We start from the raw sequence: 20,307 nt of genomic DNA on the forward strand, positions 1-20,307 counted from the left end.
ATGTTTCATTATAATGTTTTTAGACTTCTGCAGCATCTCTTTTAAATTGAGTATCTTCCTTAGCTTCATTTGATAAAATGTGATCTCCTCGTGATGCACATAGTTATTTTTGCGTATGACGTCATTTTTTGCCTGTAAGTTTGGATTAATTTCAGTAAGGTCACTTTTTATTTTCTTTATTATAGTTAAGATATCAATATCAAAAGAAGCAGTTTCTTAAATCTGTAATAATAAAGAAAACTTACAACATTACTGTCTTCAACACTAGATAAACTTCAACATTTATTTATACCATCTGTACTACTAACTATGCTGCTTTCAATGTTAAATCTATTTATTTATTATTATCAAATATTTATTAATATCACTAGTTGATTTTTTGCAAGATAATAGTTCTATTGATGGCAATCAAACTTATTAACCAACTTAACACTTTCATTTGGGTTAACAGATCCAAACCAACTTAACTGACAGTAAGTGTTAGCTGAACATTTTCTAAACCCTTTTTTATTGCTTCGATTGTTTAGTAAAGCATTGTCATTATAATCCATTCGGAATTCAAAGTTTGACAAACTCTGAGTTAAATTTGAAACTTTATCATCTCTATCCCAACGAACTCATATTTCTGAGCTCTCTTTTTTTTTGTTGTTGCCAGCTACCTTAAATTTAGCCATTAAGTTAAAGAATTTTACTATAATAAATGAAGTATGTCAGGTCTAAAAACCCTGGGTCGGTTTCGTAAAACAAGATCGAACATTTATCCCAGAAAAAACTCTGATTACGTAGTTAATTATTTTAATGTGTACGGACTTGAACTGTTGGGCAAAATTTTAGCTTAGATAAGTGGGCTGAAACTCAGGGGCGGAACTTTACTCATGTAATCCCCTTTGCTTGGTATAAAATAAAATAAGTTCAAATGTTTGGTGACATTTTTTAACTTAAATATAAAAAGTAAAATGAATCCAACTTTTCATAGAAGAGGTCTGACACAAGTACATTTTTTTTACATTTAATATTAAGTGACCAGCTAATTTTTTTTTTAATTTTTGTTCGAGGTCAAGAAGACTTAAGATTTGTTTTATACTTATGCATTGTTTTATAATGCAAAATAATTATATATATATTTTTTTACTATTTCTTAATACGACTTAGAGCTTCTTAGGAAAGTGACTTTTGTTAATGGATGTACAAACTTAAGACTTCATTAGTACCTCTACTCAGAGTTTGATAGAGAACTTTAAATCATTGTATTTGAAAACTTAAGTTTATTGTATTTTCGACTTTAAAAGCATGTCTAGTAGCTTTAAAGTTTTCAAAAATTTTACTCAGGCTGCGTATATATAAAAAGCTCAAAAATGCTGCTCGTGAGCATCGCAAATTTTTTATTAACGCTACCAAAAAAGCAGTTAGTGACGTATTAATAAAGCAATGTACTACAATCGTGCTCCATACTCAGATAGTTAGGCATACTTCTAGTTTTCGGCCAAGAGTTTAAAATCAAATAATTGATTTTTTTATTTTATATATTTGTAAATTTACATCAATACTTGATTAATAAAGTTGACAATTAAATGTAAAATATAAATATTAAAAATAGCGAGATATGACAGAAAAGAAAGTAAAAAAAAAAAGTACCGCAAAGAGTTCTAAAAAGTAGGTTCTTCTCCCACCAACAAAGGGCGATTTCATGGAGGTGTGTGTCATACCACCTCCACCTAAAGAAGGTTGCATTCAACTTATATTTGGTTTTTTCAGGAATGTAGTCGGCATTTGACACATTTCAGTCGGCAGTTTTTTAGTTTTGTGGATCTTTTTTTTTTAAGGATTCGCTCCCTCCTTATTTTATACCTATAATTGATTATGCTTCCAACATATACAAGTGTAAATTATTTTTTTTTAGTTTATTTTAGGTGCCCCAAGAACTCCTTACGGTCTTATCGCAGAGCAACGCGGAAGAGCATTCAAAAGGAAGTTCACGCCTCCTTCCTTATCTTCCTTAATCTCTAGTTTCTGAGGCAAGCGCGCTAACCACTGTCCTACGGCTAATCAAATTTGATTTGTATTTGAAAAATTTCGCTAAAACACACGCTTCCGTTAGAAGCCCAAAACTTCGATCACGCACTGACCAATTCATACAATAATACCTTTAGGTATCAGAAAAACTTAAACTAAGAAAGAAATTATTTACGCTTATTTTTCTAAATATTATTATTTACCGAAAAACTCAACGCACAATAACCATCGCTAGAAAATTGATGTTTGAGATCATTGAAGTTTTAAAGTAGCGCTTGCTACGTTGTCCCAAGCACAACAACTAATTTGTCTGAAAATGTTAGAAATAGAATCAAAGAGGGGTATGGGTATTTTGCATTAGGTTTTAGGACTTTTGTGACTCACTGCATAATATTGTTTTATAAGGATAAATAAGGACAAGTCCAGCAAAATTATTACAAAACAACAATATTTTAACTCCAACAAAACTCAGTTATTTACTGCAAACAACTATCGCAATACTGTCAACATCCCTTTATTAATGAACGGCAACCCTCCTACTAAGTCCTCTTCTTTACGTCTTCTTAAATTATCGTTCACTATTGACCTCTCATGGAAACCATATATACAATTGATTGCTAAATTAGCATCTGATTACTAATTTTAGCATCTTTTTTTTACTCCTGATTCCATTCTCTATTATTCTACAAATCTCATACGCATTCCTGTATGGAATATTGTTGCCATATTTGGGTTGGTTCTACTAATGATGCTCTTTCTCTTTCTAGACAAAGTCCAAAAATGCATTGTAAACGTAGTTAGACCCGCTCTATCTGCCAAACCTGAGCCTTTTTCTAATCATCGTAAAGTTTCATCTCTTTCTCTTTTCTGTAAATACTTATCATAGTCATAATATCATAGTTGCTGCTTGAAGGTACTATTATCTCTAGTTCCATCAACTAAAACTCATTCTCGCTTGACTCGTCATTCAGCAAAGTCTCATTCTATTACTGTGTCTGTCCCTGCATGCTGTAAAAGCTTCTATTCCTCTAGTTGCTGTAAAAGCTTCTATTCCTCTAGTTTTATTACCCGCACTTCAACTCTCTCCCATCTTCATGTTTTCCTGACTCATACAACTTACAACTTTACAAGCCTTCTGTCAACCGTTTCCTTGCTCTATAGCTCTAATCTTTTTCTTCTTCTAGTAACTCCCAACTTAATAGTGGCTGATTGCAGCCTTGTTGGGAGTGAATCATGATAAAAAAAAAAGTCAAAGTACGAAATCTTACTAACTCGACTAACATATCCACGAATTTTAAGAGAGAAAAACAAATAATTTTTAGAAAAAATCGCTTCAGTTTCTAATCGCGTATCATGTGCTATCATTTTAGCAATGAGTTTTTATTTTCAAAGTCAATCGATATTGTCTTATTATCATCTTTTAACTCCAAAGACGTGTTATCATTTTTACATCTACAATTAGAAACACACGTTTTGAAATTGAGTTGTGATTCTGATAAACTGAATGACAAAGCCGGTGATTGAATTGATTCTTGAAGTAGGCTTTCCAGCAGAACTTTACCCTTTAAAAAAAATGAAAGCAAGTATAGCAATCATACTTAAAAAACAGTAAATGTACTTTCTATTCTAACAACTACTTTCTACTTTAATAGGTAACAGTAAGCGTACTTTCTATACTAATAACTAACCTTGCCTTGATGAACTTTACCAATGCCAAGCCTAAGTTATAAAATAATTTTTTATTAGCATTACAAAATCCTAAAACCTTAACAGTTTTATACTTTTTCGATTTAAATTACATATAAAATTTTTTACTTTTATATTTTAAATTATAAAACTTAGTAAGAACTACAAACCCATTTTGAAGTTCTTACTAAGCAAGACTCAAAATAATATTAATCAATTTATCAATAAAAATGCACTACCTTGGCAACCCTTTGTTCAGACCTTCTAGCATGATACAAGCTGTACATAAAGGACGACTTGAAATGTATCCACATTTTGTACAAAGCCCTACATAAAAATAATATTTAAGTTTTATAATTTCAAAAACAACAGCCTCTTTTTATACTTTTTTCATACAAAACACTTTGATTTACAAGTGCATCAAAGTGAAACTTTTCGTTATTATAAAACTAAATATCTTATAATACATGCCCATAAAACAAATTAAAAAAAAAACATAAAATATTAATAAAACGTAATAGCATTATTTCAAAAAAGAGTAACAAGTTTTTACCAGTTTTGACAAAAATCACACAAAAAAGAAGATGTACTTTTCATTGCAAATCTTTATAAGTCATTAAGTCAATACAAGTTTATTGGGTATAGAGGAGGACAGGTCAAAGTAGCAAAGGGAGAAAATCGCTTTTTCTAGCCAAATTATTCAATAAAAACTAGTATAAATTGATGACACATTGATTGATGAAAAACAATGACACTGCAAAGTCGGTTTTTGTAAATATCGCATACGTAGTATTTTATTTTAACAAATTCATTTTTACAATTTTCAAAAAAAAAATGTTTTTAGCTTTTGAATTCTTTAAAATTTTTATTAAAAAAAAAAATCCTATGTGCTTTGTCTTGATTCATTCGGTTTAGCCGATGACTTTGGATTGGCCAACACAAAACTGTTTTCTGAGTATTTAAACAATTTTTTAAACACACAAGACAAACAAAAAACAACCTCCAGTCTTAATAATTTTGGACAACTACTCCTCCATTTTAATTTGGCAGCCATTGATTATTGCTGTCCATCTACTACAGTCATGCTGACACTCCAAAGTCACATAATGCAGCCTTTTAATATTGTTTTTTCGGACTATTTAAAACTTACTTCAGACAATCAAGTGACAATTGATTAACATTCCATCCAGGCCGATCAATTATTACTCAATTCGGCAGATTGGTTAAGGAAGCTACAGAGCTGCTACAGCCGGAATAGCAACAAAAAGTTTCTCTGAAACTGAAAAAAGAAATTGTTCAAGACTGTTGATATTGGGCTAGCAGGCAAAAGAAAAGATGATTAACCAAAGTAATCTAAAAGTTTTGCAGAAGGCAAAACAGTGAAGCAAGAAATGTATAAAAACAGAAAAAGAAATCTAAGCATCAGTCAACAAATTTGATAGTGACATACAATTGTATGTCACTATCAAATTTGTTGTCAACAAATTTGAAAGTGACATATGAATACATTAAAGAACTTGACTAAATTGATAATGAATTACCATGTCTGTTAGGTGTATTTGTTTTTATAGGTGAAGATATTTGAAGACAACCGTCTAAACTTGTAGAAAACACTTCAACTGGGCTCATGAAAGTTGTGTGCATAAAAAAAAAATTATTTTATTTATGCTTTGTTATTATATTTGTATACTGATTTGTGTTATAAGTATGTTTTTTTATTACACACTATTACAATTTGTCGTAATAGTTTAAAGATAATTTGTTTACAGTTAATAACTAATGTTTTAAAAGTGCTGCTTCTCAGTAGTGTAGCTATGAGGTGTAAAGATGGTCAACTCGAGAAGACAGTTTATACTTTTTAGATTACAGTCAGTCTTTTGCAAATCTATAGGATGTTATAGGTATATAGCATTGTAGCTATACTTACTCCAATTAGGTATAGCTTTTAGTTCAAATAACATTGCTTTGCTTTCAAGTTAATTTGACTACATTTGTTTTCGTTTCCTAATAAGTCATTAGAACTTCAGCTAGAAAATAAATACATTTTTAGTCATCTTGCTTTTTTATTACAACTAACACAAAGTACTTTATTGATTTATTGAAAAACTTATTGCAAAGTATTACTGATGCATTGAGTTGATGCAGATTTAAACTAATATAATGAATTTCTTTATTCATAAACAAAATTTAAATCACAAACAAACAAGCACCATCAAAAAAATGAAAATAAAATTTTTTTTTGATTGGTAAACTTTGATGAAGTGATGCCATAATTCAATGTGTCCACCTCATATTCAATATGTAGTTGTCACAAATTGAATAAACTATAAAGATTACTATACAAACACTTTATACAGTAATTAATACATTTGAAGCGGCAATATATACATACTAGTTGTTATGACCTGTAAAATACGGGTCTAAGAGAACACAACTGCTTCTATATTTATACTTATACAGCTATTTATCCTCTATTTCTTATTTATTCTATTTAATTATCCTTTATTACTTTAATGTTTTTTGAATAAATGGTAGAAAAATAATTTGTTTAAACATTGCTATTAAAGCAAATAAAGAAAGTAAAATTTCAACCATTCATCTCAAATTTACAAAGAAAAAGAGGACAAGGAAAACAGGTCACGGGGAGCTAGGTATGTCAAATCTGCCCCTTAATACAAAATATTTTCAATTTTTTCAATCTGGGTGTGTATATTTATAGCAAAAAAAAGATATAGTAAAAAAGACTTTTAATTGTTAAAATTTTAAAGCTTTTAAAGCCTTTAAAAGTTAAAGTTTTAAAGCTTTTGCTAGCATCAGGCAAATTTTTTTTTTTTTGCCTCTACAGCAGCACTTTCTGGAGTAGCAGGATGGGCTTATTATTTCTTTTCTTGATTAAGTTTCAGACCATAATTTTTTTTTAGACCATCCACAGCTTAATAGGACTAATTACCTGACCACATTACAGAGCCGATGACACTTTCAACCATTTTTTTTTTAAAGGCCCTTTTTTTTTTAAAGAAATTTCTAGAAATTGAGAGATTTTTTTTAGAAATTGATGATTGTGCCCCTCCACTTTGAAACCAATGCCGTCAGCCATGCGTTAATAACATAGCGATCTTGACATATGCACAACAAATTTCTACCGGTGTTTTGATGTTTTTAGAAATTTTTTAAAAATTCTCTTCCTTTCATTTTTCACAAATATTTTAACATATGTTATGCATCTATAAAACTTCAAAAGTTTTTTTATTTTGTATTTTGTTTTTATTTTGTATTTTAGGAAAATCAAAAAAAAAAATTAATTAAAAAAAAAAACAAAAAACTAAAACTCTGCGAGCTAACCACTCAGCCACACAGGCATATTGTCTGACAAAGATTTTAAAACTATTTAATAAACAAAAGACTTTATAAAATGGAAATAAATGCTATAGATCAAAATTAAGTAGATGTTACCTGCAATGCAATTTTCAAGTGAAAGTAAAACTGTAAAACTTGTTTTAACATTACATGGTTTGATGTTTACAAAAATTAGATATTTGCATTTTCTTTAAAAAAAGTGCTGCAACTCTTTCTCGCCATTACCTCGGTTGCAATAGCTGCCAAGAGTTCTGTGTCAAACATGCTTGATAGAGCACCACTACTAGTATTATTAAGTTCAGCATTATTATATAGATGGTAGGGCAAAGCAAAATAGTTTGTTTATGCCAAATTTTTGCAGTTTAAACAAGTCATCCCCTATTAAGGAGGTTATAATTCTCATTAATGAATTTTGATCTAATTTAAGATAAGGCATTTAAAACATTTTATTCCCCTACATGAGTCTAGTGGTTCTGAGGATGAGAAATAATTTAGAAACTGTTTCTCATCCCCATATTATACTTTTGTTATTAACATCTAATACTCTATGTCTACTTTTATAAATAATCAAAAATATATAAATTCTTACATATAAACTGTTTGGTGTCATTTAACTGACATTATTAAAACACTTATTTTCAAACTATTTATTAAAACAAATTATTATTGATAAATATAGTGATATTTAAAATATAGACGAATAAGTAATTCAAGTAAAATTACCTTGAGTAGGCATTCTCACTTCTTTTTTAACAGACATACTCTCACCAGAGTGGATTATATCTGAAAAAGAATTTATTTTCTCTTAAAAACTTTTTTTTATTAAAAATAATAACATATATTTTAAAGTAAAGAATGGTTTGTAATACCAATAATGCAACTTGGTCTTATAGCTTCTAAATCTTTCAAAAACGTTCTCGCATGGCCTCTAAACATTTAAAAAATTAAAAAAAATGGGAGTAAAAAGATAAAAAATCTGAAAGACCAAACTATGATTTTAGATTTGATTAGGAAGTTTACTTTTTAAAAATGTGCATTGAATTGACTAGGATATATCAACTAAACAATGGAAAAAATTTTTTCCAACACTTTTGTAAGCGCTAAAAGACAGAAATCAATTGATTCAACTTCAAAGACAGAAATCAATTGGTTCAACTTCAAAGACAGAAATCAATTGATTCAACTTCAAAGACAGAAATCAATTGATTCAACTTCAAAGACAGAAATCAATTGATTTAACTTCAAAGACAGAAATCAATTGGTTCAACTTCAAAGACAGAAATCAATTGATTCAACTTCAAAGACAGAAATCAATTGATTCAACTTCAAGACAGAAATCAAAAATTTGATCAAACTTGTACTCCAGCTTTTTTTCAAAATTTTCTTAAGAAGGAAATTTAAAAAATTGGAAATTTGAAAGAATTGGCTTCTTTAAGCTCAATAAGAACCAGTTTAAAAATAACATTTTGCAAAAGTTATTTTTAAACTTAGTGAGCTTAACTGGTTTTTTATTTTTATTTTTTTTTACTTTTTTAAAAAAAAATAAAAATCTAGCTAACACATATTTTTTATTAGAGGATGAAACTTGATAAACTATTGAATTCAGTGCAACCAATCATCGGTTATTTTATCTGAGGTTCATTATTATGAACCTTAAATAAAATTATGATAAAACCAAAATAATCTTTAATCTAAAAAAATACACTACCTGATTTTTTAAAATTTTAATTTATTTAAACAAAGGTTATGTTTTTAACAATTGAATTTTGCATATTAATATTATATCTTTATCCGTTTTTTTAACTTTTTATTTTTTTTAACACATTTTTTATTTACGAGCTTTTTTTCTATCAGATATTTATTGTGCAATGCAAACAGCAACATAATTTGTGATCAACTCAAAAACTTAATATACAATGCAAAAACTTTCTTTTATGGTTTGAAATTTACAGGAACAAATTTTTAGAAATAAACATGTCAAAAAAAATCTAAAATCTTTGGACATGCCAAACATTAAACATTAAAAATTAACCTGTATGCATTAGGTGAATATATGCACTCAGTAGTGAAATAGTCCAGCTTCTTAAAATATGCATACCTAAAGCAAAAAAGTTTTGATAGTTAAAATAAAGCTAAAAAAAACAACAAAAAAATACTTCACTTATATACAAAAAACATAAATATAAAATTTAACGCACATAACAATCTCTTTTTCATATGTATATTTAAACGGCTTGCATCTTGGTAATGCGCCATCAACACCCTTTAAAAAGATTTGTTATAAAATAAATAGTTTATTGCTGTAGTAATAGATTAATACTTTAACCAATTAAAAATTATTACACTAAATTAAATACAAATTATGACTAAATATATATATGGACAAAATTATTTTCCTTAAACCAATCACTAATATTGGATTGAAATATTACTTTGAAATAAATAATGATAAGTGGTTTTAAACATATGACTTGTTTGTCATTTTTATTTGTTCAAAGCACATTATTGTTAATATGAACTCTAAATAATCAATTGCAATTACAGAAACTACAAGAAATTTAAAATTTAGTGTGTTTCCACATTATTAAGTAACGTTGTTTTTTTATTTATAAACTTAAAATTATTTCGGTTCATTATTGATTGTGTTTTTAATTATTTAAAATACAAATACTATTTAAAAACTTTAAAAAAACTATAACTATATTTTTAAATTGAAATTTTCTTCTACGAATGATTATGAAAAATAAAGAAATTGTTCGAAAATTGTTCCATGCTTTGGAAAACAACTTAATCAAACCACTTATTGACCCTGATGCTTATAATGTTACAGGGATCTCTGACATAGACTTCAAATTATTTTCTATACAATTAAAAAAAAATGGAATAAAGCAAACAGACACAAGGAAAGATCTGAGCTGCATTACAAAATCTGGTTAGAAAAAGAACTACAAATGAGCGATGCATGTTTTGAAATAGATAAACTAAACAAGAGCCAAAACTTGGGCTTGGCTTTTCCTACTTTTTCTCACAATGTAAGTATGGTATTTCATAAAAATTAAAGTAATGGACTGATGATATTTTATACTATTTAATTTCATATTAAATAGTAAAAAATATCTTTTTTAATATTTATTTTCAACCAACCAATCATTATACAAACAAAGTAAACAATCTTCATTGCTATCCTGCATCATTCCAATTAAATTTTATATTGAAGAATTTGGCGAATCACTATGGACTAATGAAAAACCATCTTCTACACTTTACTGCTGTCCAGTACGATTTCAATATGTAAAGTACAGAGGTTATTACACAAGAATATAATTCCTTCAAGAACAGTAATTTAAAACCAATGGTCTTTAATTCCTTTATTATCAAACATAAGTTAGAATGCACAATGGAAAATTAACTATGGAAAAGTGGCTACTATAGTTTTGCCTTAGGGATGTACCGGATTGGAAATTTTGAATTCCAGCCGGAACCAGATTGCCGAAATTGTTGAAAAATTCCAGTCGAAACGAGATTTATATTTATGTAGTTTTTTACCTTTAAGATTGAAAGTGAAAGCCTGCACCTCAGCATTGTGGCTACATAATATATATTTTTAACCTATAATATATATATATATATATATATATATATATATATATATATATATATATATATATATATATATATATATATATATATATATTATATAGTTCTATAGATTGTTGCATTTGGGAGTACGGAAGGAAAAAAATGATTCTTATGCCATCAAATATGTCACTTTTAATTACTTTTGACTTTCGTCCAACATTTGCGTGTTGTCAGAAAGTAAAAACCATTAATTTAATTACAAACTAATAGTTTTTAAAAAAAACCGCAAATTTAATTGACCAGAATGTTTTTAAAAACATTTGGAATGTTTTTAATAATATAAACAATGTTTTTATTTTTATTTATTTTAATAAAATGTTTTTTTTTTTTTTTTAAACTGTAAATCATGCACGAAGTGTTGCTACATCGACTATCTTATAGCCTGACTTGCAACAAAGTGCTGCTACATCGACTGACAAATAGCCTGACTCGCAACAGAGTGCTTTTTAACTACTTAAAAGTTAACAAACATTTTATAAGACTATTATGAGAGGCAGGTAAGATTTTTGATGAAAAAAGTGCTTGTTTGTTGCCGAAAACTGGATAGCAACTCCTTTTGCACCACAATATTCCTAAACTTTCAGAAATCTTTACATAAGTGATTACTGCAAATAAAATTAGGCAAAGCAACAGATATGCAGTTTAAAATAATTTTATTTTATCGCTTGTTGCGCTTTCGTGTGGAGACTTACTCAAAGTGGTGACTTTTTAATACAAACATATTGAATATTTATTGGCTTTAGTACATACATCGACTATCTTATAGCCTGCTGCTACAAGGGAGTGCTGCTACTAAGGAGTACTACTATATCCATTATCTTATAGCCTGCTGCTACAAGGGAGTGTTGCTACATCGACTATCTTATGGCATAGGGCAGCAATCTTTTTTCTTTTATTATTTCAATTAAAATTTCTAATGTTTAAAAACTCTCCACTAACAAGAGCGCAACAAGCGAAAAAATTAAATAATTAATTCCGGCCAGAACCGAAATGACCTAAAAGTTGCAAATTCTGGTACATCCCTACCTTTAAGTAACTTTTTTCAAGTATGTAGTATTTGTGAAATGACCCTTTAAAATATGAAAAATCTAAATGTTGCTTTTTCAAAAATATCTAATACAGTTTCCACTGAGTTTGGATTGAGCACTTTACATGCATGAATTAGGTGCTTTGAATGCTGCCTTCATATAAATTATAGAATTGAATTAGGAAAGTGGCAAGTTAGGGGAGAGGATGCTAAAGAAATTGTTATCAAAAAAAAGATTATTGTTCAACAAAAGATGAAAGATTACTTGGGTTTAATTGTAGATGTACCAAAAAGCAGCTGTTCAGGTATAACAAATGATAGAAACATGGCACCAAAAGTATTCCAAAACAATAAGGTGCCTACTGAAATATTTAACTTAGATAAAAATCTCATGAAACATTTCTACATGATACTTTATGTTTTATCGTGCAAACGCCAAATTTGAAAAATATTTCAAAGAAACAGCAAAGTGTATGTTTCTCAGTACCCATGGTTCCCAATGCCTCAAATTGTACATAAAATTCTAATTCATAGTTCTCAAGTTGTAAGAGATAAACCAATACCAGTAGGTCTTTTTACTCTGATTTCTGATAAAATATCTAATAAATAAATGTTTCTTTGTTATAAAAAGGGGTCTAATGCGTAACAAACATTTAAATTAATTAATGCTTTAAATCTGGGAAAAACTGTTTCTAAAAACAACCATAAGTTATGTCTAAAATCCTTTAATTCAATAAAAAAAAGAAATGGAGTTCGATTTACATGTATCATTAATATTATTTTGTTTTATTTTATTACTCCATGAAATTTTAAAATATATTTCATCATTTTGAAATTGTTTATATGAGTTATTTTTTACAAAAACTTGTTTTATTTTAAAAAAATTTATAATGAAAGTAGATGAATATTGAATTGCTGCATACGACCATTTCATCAGATTTTACCTGCATAATGCTACAGATGTATACTTGGGTATATAACTGAGTAGTTCAGCACTCCTCCTGCCCTCATCTTGAAAAAAAATTTAATTCTGACTTATATAATATTCTACGGTTGTGTTATCAGGTGGGTGTTGAGGGCATCAGTCCTACCCAAATAAAAATTTATAAATTTTAACTTGATTTGATTTTGAAACAAATATTTCATTGATGAACTTTCTAGATTTTCAGGAACCAAAATCATTACCAGAGACCTTGAATAACAAAATCCTGGACACAAATCTATGTTTTCTATTATTGTTAGGATTTGTCATTAAAAGTACTTTAGAATAATAAAGATTAAACAAGCTTGTATCAAAATATTATAAATACAAAAACTATTTAAAATTGTTGAATTCAAACTAATGTTTCATAGTTTCAACTTATATCAGATTTTTTTAACTGCTAAGTCTTTTTGTTTCAAATAATATTTATATGACTTAATAATAGTTTATTTCAGCAAAAAGCAATAAATCCTTTTTACATGTATGTGTATATATATATGTGTATATATATATATATATATATATATTTGGCGTCACTGATAAGAGATATGTCCTAGCTACATTTATTATAGCCTGTAGCCTTTCAAGGGAGACCTTACCACACCCCAATAATACCTTGTAAGGTAACACACCCCAATCTAATCCAAGATATAAAGAAAGCTTTCACTGAAAAATAATAACATCATCAAGTAAGCCGACAAAGATGGTAGCATCTGCATCTTAAACAAGAGGGATTACAAAGAGAAAATTAACACCATGCTAAACATATACAATAGTTATATGAAAAATTTGAAAAGGCTTATCTTACTTTATTGTCATAATTATATGACAATAAAGTTAAGATACTACTAAGAACTAAAAACTTGTAAAATAAAAATTGATAAAAAGAATGTCTTGAAACTTCACCAACTTACTAAGAACTGTTTTGAAGCACAATTCGTCTCCACCGTATGTACAATGTAGGTATAACTACATAAAAAAACTGCTTACCAAGTTATTTATCTCTCAGAGAATCCACAATAGATTTATAAAGATATTTAAAGACCATATCAATTCTATCAAAATGAATATTCAATAAAATATTTGAAAAGTATATAATCTACACATCTATTGGAAATTTCTCATCTCTGAACATTCGATTACTTAAAAAAAAGAATGTTGTACAAAAAAGAAAACTTTTCTGTATACATCATAAAAACAGCTTAGAAAGAATGTTAAAAGCCTTTAATATGTCAAGAGCATTGGACCTTATCTAACCTTTTCCATTTAAAGTGCTGTAAAAAAATATAAAACAACCAAATTTAAAAAAGTCATAGACCAAGATGGTAGGTCTAATATTTTTTTAACATGTTATTACATACTAAATTATACTAATTATACATTTATTGTTATAGTTTGAAGTTGTATCTTTAGGAAAAAATGTGTTTGCTTTTTAAACCAATTAAATTAAAGAAAACAAATGTAAAAAAAACAAAGGTGCAAAATGTATTAAAACAAGTAAAAAATATACAGATGTAAAATCCACTTATGCCTAAAAACAAAACAAAAAAAAAGGAAAAAAAGAAAGAAAAAGAAAAAAATTGCACAAATAACAATTTATAAAATGAAATGACCATTAATGATACGGTCCTCTGAATTAAAACTGAAGTCCTGCAATCCCAATCTAATTGCCAATCAGTCAATATCTGAGGTCCACAATTTTTTGCTGATCTCTTTTATAAGTTGTTGTCAAAGTATTTCATCAAATAAAAAAATTTAGTAATACTATAGTAAAAAAGATCACTGGAAAGTGCTGTCCAAAACTTCATTTGCTTAATGAGCCAAAACTATGGAAAGTTGTGCATCATTAAAAGCATACAAAACATTTTTTTACAAAGATTTGCATTCAATTCATTTGTTAAGTTAAAATTACAGTCCTCATTTTTTTAGTCAAAAATATTTAATAAAGTTTTTTTAATTAATTTTTATAAATGAAACTTATAGTTTAAAAACAAATTTTAAAATATAGTTAAAACAAAGATTTAAAAACAAAAAAAGAAAAAGATTTAAAACAAATAACAAAGAGTTTTTACATAAATAACAATTAGTTTTGATTGAATCGAATGACTGATGCACAAAATGTCATTGATGACATAATTCTTTTCTTTTTCTTTTATAAACAAAACCACTCCCAAAATGGCTGCAAGCAACCAATAATTAAGTTAACAAATAAATAAAGAAGATAGTTAATGCTGTTGATAGAAAGTTTAAAAAACTGTATGAGTCAGCAAAACATGACAGAATAAAATTCCAAATCTCCAATATTCCAGTGAAAAAACTAGATAAACAAAATGAATGAACAGTAGTGTTTAAAAAACAAACAAACACTATACTCTCAAACCTTAGTCATTTGATCCAAAAAGACTAAACTTAAAGTTTTAGAACTGTAGGAGAAGTCTAATAGGAATAAAAATAATAAAAGAAATAATATTAGAGAAAAAATTAAAAAATAATAATAATAATAAAAAAACTATTGTTCTGCCAATCCAAGGTGAACATACTATCTCCTTTAATATCTCATAAATTGTCTACCAAATAGAGAGCTTCCTACCATTAGAAATTCTGTTAGGTGTTCGCATGATTGAAAATTCTAAAGAAGAAGTTCAGACAAGAGAGTTTTTTAACATTTTTCAATACTATGATAGTGTAGATCATATTTTTGCAGTTAATTCAGATACAAACAGTTGCAATACTGTTAAATACCACAAATCATTAGCAACTCTAACCATTATTATTGACTCCACCATGCTTTGGGCTCTCTGTAGTCAATATTATAGTCTATATGTAGTTAATATAGTCCACATTTCGCATTTCTTAGAAGTTTTGTTTGGAGGCACTAAGGGTTCACAAAAATCACTTTATATCAAATTTAAAAAGGTCTGGCCAGAGGTCTTTAAATGAGGTAAATAGGTTTGATAATGTATCTACCTTTGATTGGAGCACTCTAGCTTCTGGTTCGAATTTTATATAAAAACCAAAAAAGCCTTAACCTACTTGACTTGTGCACTTCAATTTTTGGTAGAGATGATTACCATAAAGTCAAGCGAAGTATATTCTTCCTTGGTGAAGTTATAAAGGAATTTCTGCAGCCTGGTAGAATGCATGAGGCAAGATTCATGGCTGATGCAATATATATTTTAACAATTCAGATGACTAAAGTTACACATAAGACATTAACAGTGTACAAAGAGGGAAAGTTTTAAAATTGGAGACTCTGCTTCAGGATGCTTTATAAAGATCTACTTAATTTTTATCACTAAGGTAGAAATGATAAAAAATTTGCTCATCAATGTTAAGCCAGAGGTATTTATATGCAGTTCGCCCACAAAAGTTTTTAATTTGGACAGTAATCTGTTACTTTCTAACCTTGTTGGTCCGGAAGGCGGAATCTTTTTAAAGATTTTAACCAATGGATTAAGAAGAATTCTGGTTGCTGGGATAATTTGGAGAGCTAAAGAAAGTTCTTTCAGTTTATAAAAAATATGCAAGTAACAAATGACTGTGCCGTAAGAAAATATGTTTCATTCAAGATTCCTTTGAAAGTAAATCCGAAAACCAAGGCAAAATGTAATACTTGTTGCAAGAGAGGAGAGAAAGAAGATGCCTGCCAATGTTACCAAAAAGCGGTAGCTGCAATGAAAAAATTTGGAAAAAAAAAGAAAAATCTAAAATAAAATAAAAAAGTACAAAAAAAAAGAATAAAACTGACATTGTGTAACTCTACAACAATGATTTGTAATTGCATTATTTAAATTAAATCAATTTTTAGCAATAAAAACCTTTTTTTCAAGACTATTAAATTTTCAATACTTTTTTGCTTTTAATATAGAGTTTATTTAATAAGTAAAATTTTCCATAAAAACATGAAAAATTGAAAAAATCGAGTTAAACATAATCCTGTTTAGATGATCTTATGAGATGAAACTTTATATATGATCAACTTGATGCAAATGACATAGATTACAAAGTGTAGTGTCCCTAGATTTTGACTTTTGTTAAAGTATAACACAGGCTAATGAACAGTTACAGTAAAAGATGCCACTTTTCTGAATTATGAGCCATACATCCTTTATGTATGTTCCATCATTAAGTAAAAGCAAAGTTCACCAGACCTACTTGCTCTTTGTGAGACTAATTTGAGTTTGGCTGTCTCATCTTGTGATCTTAGTGTTGATGGTTATCTTTCTCTAATTCGTAAAGACTCCAATAGTCACATGCTTGGCCTCGGCATTTACATTCGTAAGAATTCACCCATTTGTCGTGAAACTAGGTTTGAATCCACAGACAATTCTTTTATGTGCTTTCGTTTAGCACCACTTCACTCTATTGCCTTTCTCTTTCTATATCGCTCTCCTTCATCTCAAGACTGCACATTTTTTGACGTTATTTCTGATCATATTGACCGAGCCCTCTCTCTTTATCCATCAGCTAATATAGTTGTTGTTGGTGACTTTAATGCTCATCACTCTGAATGGCTTGGCTCTAGTGTCAGTGATTCGGCAGGCATTAAAGCCACAACTTTTGCCTATCTCAATCCCTAACTCAAATAGTCAACTTTCCAACTCGCTTTCCAGACAACCCGAATCATTTACCTTCTCTACTCGACTTATGTCTTGTTTCTGATCCTAGTAAGTGCTCAGTTTCTCCACATTCACCCTTAGGCTCTTCTGATCACAGTTCGATCTCTCTAAAACTAATATCTCGTTCTTCTTCATCACCTGAATCCCCCTATTATCGTACCTCTTACAATTACAGTAAAGCTGACTGGGATTCTTTCCGTGATTTTCTTTGTGATGGCCCTTGGGTAGAAATCTTTCGTCTTCCTGTCGACAAATGTGCTTCTTACATAACTTCGTGGATTCAGGCTGGCATGGAATCTTTTATTCCCTCTCGACAATTCCAGGTCAAGCCTCACTCTCCTCCATGGTTTTCTTCGCACTGTGCTGCTGCGATTGCCAATCGAAACCGTTACTTCCATATTTATCAGCAAAACAATTCTCCAGAAAACAGATGTCTGTTTATTACTGCTAGAAACAATTGTAAAAAGGTTTTGTCTAACGTCAAAACCCGCTATTCTCAGTTCATGAAATCTCGTATCTCATCTCAAAAATTAGGCTCTCGTGATTTCTGGAGAATCTTTAATAATATCAATAATAAGGGCAAATCTATAATTCCACCTCTCTTGTATGGTTTAGACTTTGTCACCTCACCTAAAGACAAAGCCGAATTGTTTGCTAAAAACTTTTCATCAATATCATCTCTTGATTCCACTAGTTGCGTTCTACCTGATATTGCCAACAAACAGGTTGATCCATTGCTTGACATTCATATCACTCCAGCATCTGTATCTAAAGTGATTTCCTGCCTAGACTCTTCTACAGCTTGTGGCCCGGACAACATACCTGTTATTGTCTTGCAGAAGTGTTCTCCAGAGCTGTCGTCTATACTCTCAAAACTATTCAACAAGTGCTTATCAGAGTCTTGCTTTCCAGCCTGCTGGAAAGTGGCATCTGTTATCCCTATCTTCAAAAATTCTGGAGAGCGATCCGATTCGTCTGACTACCGTCCCATAAGTCTTCTTCCTATCATAAGCAAGGTTTTTGAATCTTTAATTAACAAACACTTAATTTCTCATCTTGAATCTAAGAACTTACTTTCTGACCATCAATATGGATTTCGATCTTCTCGTTCTACAGCTGATTTGCTAACAGTAATAACTGACAGGTTTTATCGTGCATTAGATAAAGGTGGAGAGGTTAAGGCCATTGCTCTTGATATTTCAAAAGCTTTTGATAAAGTTTGGCATGCTGGTCTTCTCCATAAGCTTTCTTCTTATGGTGTATCCGGCAACATCTTTAAGATCATTGAATCCTTCCTTTCCAATCGTAGCATAAAAGTTGTCCTTGATGGACAACACTCTTCTTCTTATTCTGTAACTTCAGGGGTTCCTCAAGGTTCTATCCTTGGCCCTATACTCTTTTTAATTTACATTAATGATCTTCCAGATATTCTCACATCTAAGGTGGCATTGTTCGCTGATGATACTACCATTTATTCTTGTCGTGATAAGAAACCATCACCCTCTGATTGCTTGGAGGGGGCATTTGAGCTTGAAAAGGATCTCACTTCTGCTACAGCATGGGGCTCACAGTGGCTGGTGAACTTTAATTCAGATAAAACTCAATTTTTTTCAGCCAATCGTTATCACAATAATTTAGATCTTCCTATATTTATGAACGGTGATGTACTCAATGAGTCACCTACTCTTCATCTTCTAGGATTAACTCTTACTTCCAATCTTTCTTGGAAACCATATATCAAATCAGTTGCAAAATTAGCATCTGCTAAGGTTGCATCTCTTTATTGAGCTTGTCACTTTCTTACTTCGGATTCTATTCTCTATCTCTATAAATCTCAAATCCGGCCTTGTATGGAATACTGTTGCCATATCTGGGGCGGATCTTCTAATGATGCTCTTTCTCTTTTAGACAAGGTGCAAAAACGCATTGTAAACATTGTTGGACCTGCTCTTGCAGCCACCCTCCAACCATTATCACATCGTCGTAATGTTGCTTCTCTTTCTCTTTTCTACAAATACAATAACGAGCACTGCTCTAAAGAGCTAGCGTCTCTTGTGCCATCTACTAAAATTCATTCTCGTGTTACTCGTCATTCAATTAAGTGTCATCTTTTTTCTGTGACTGTTCCTAAGTGCTCCAAAAACTCTAATTTTTCTAGTTTTTTTCCTCGAACATCAGCTCTTTGGAATTTGCTTCCTTCATCTTGCTTTCCTGATTCATATAATTTGCAATCTTTTAAGTCGTCCGCCAATCGTTATCTTGCTCTACATTCTTCATCTTTTCTCTTTCAGTAACTTCCAACTTTAATTAGTGGCTGCTTGCAGCCTTGTTGGAAGCGAAGATGTTTAAAAAAAAAAACAAAAAAAAAACATCCTTTTAACAAATACTTAAGCTAAGCAGATTCAACAATATTTGCAATATTAAAACCTTGTTTACAAGAGAGGGGGCCTGAGTAAAAGAACACAATAAGAGTCTTCCAAACAAGGTTGAATAAGAAATTTATAGAGGTTGAGTATGGAATCAGAAGTAAGAAAATTGCAAGCATAATAGAGGCAATTTTAGAGATGCTAACTTTGCATTAAATTGTATAGATTGCTACATAGAGGTCAGTAGTGAAATATAATCTGAGGAAACAAAACATAGAGGACCCACTGAAACCATTCATTAATATACAAATTCTATATATAAAGGACATTTATTGGCAAACAAACATTTTTTTTTTAAATTATATCACTTTATTTATTCTATGTGAATATAAAGTGTATGGATTAAAGTTGACATTTTAAAAATTTTTACAGAATGTATAATTTTTTTAAAAGTTCACAGAATGTATAATACTATGAAAGTATTAGTATTAAAGTTCACAAAATATAAAATAGTATTATCCCTAACTAGCATTTTTATTCAACACTTTAACCATCTGATCTCTCTAACTATTCTAATCAATTCTAATCATTTGAGCTATCAGGCTAATCAATTCTAAC

The 20,307-nt window shown here is 29.5% G+C and overlaps 1 protein-coding gene across 1 annotated transcript in view; it reads right to left on the minus strand.

The window, feature by feature from the left end:
- Positions 1–3,328: 3,328 nt before the first annotated feature.
- LOC100203301 (cytoplasmic tRNA 2-thiolation protein 1) overlaps positions 3,329–20,307 on the minus strand; it is a 32,574-nt gene continuing 15,595 nt past the window's right edge. The window contains exons 9-15 of the mRNA XM_065793181.1: positions 9,255–9,319; positions 9,089–9,154; positions 7,926–7,984; positions 7,780–7,839; positions 3,939–4,026; positions 3,702–3,732; positions 3,329–3,575 (exon numbers count right to left, since the gene is read on the minus strand). Of these exons, the coding sequence (XP_065649253.1) occupies positions 3,375–3,575; positions 3,702–3,732; positions 3,939–4,026; positions 7,780–7,839; positions 7,926–7,984; positions 9,089–9,154; positions 9,255–9,319 (570 nt within the window). The 3' untranslated portion in view covers positions 3,329–3,374. The remainder of the gene's footprint in view (positions 3,576–3,701; positions 3,733–3,938; positions 4,027–7,779; positions 7,840–7,925; positions 7,985–9,088; positions 9,155–9,254; positions 9,320–20,307) is intronic.

The sequence above is a fragment of the Hydra vulgaris genome, chromosome 03, assembly GCF_038396675.1.
Source record: "Hydra vulgaris chromosome 03, alternate assembly HydraT2T_AEP".
Classification (NCBI taxonomy): domain Eukaryota; kingdom Metazoa; phylum Cnidaria; class Hydrozoa; order Anthoathecata; family Hydridae; genus Hydra; species Hydra vulgaris.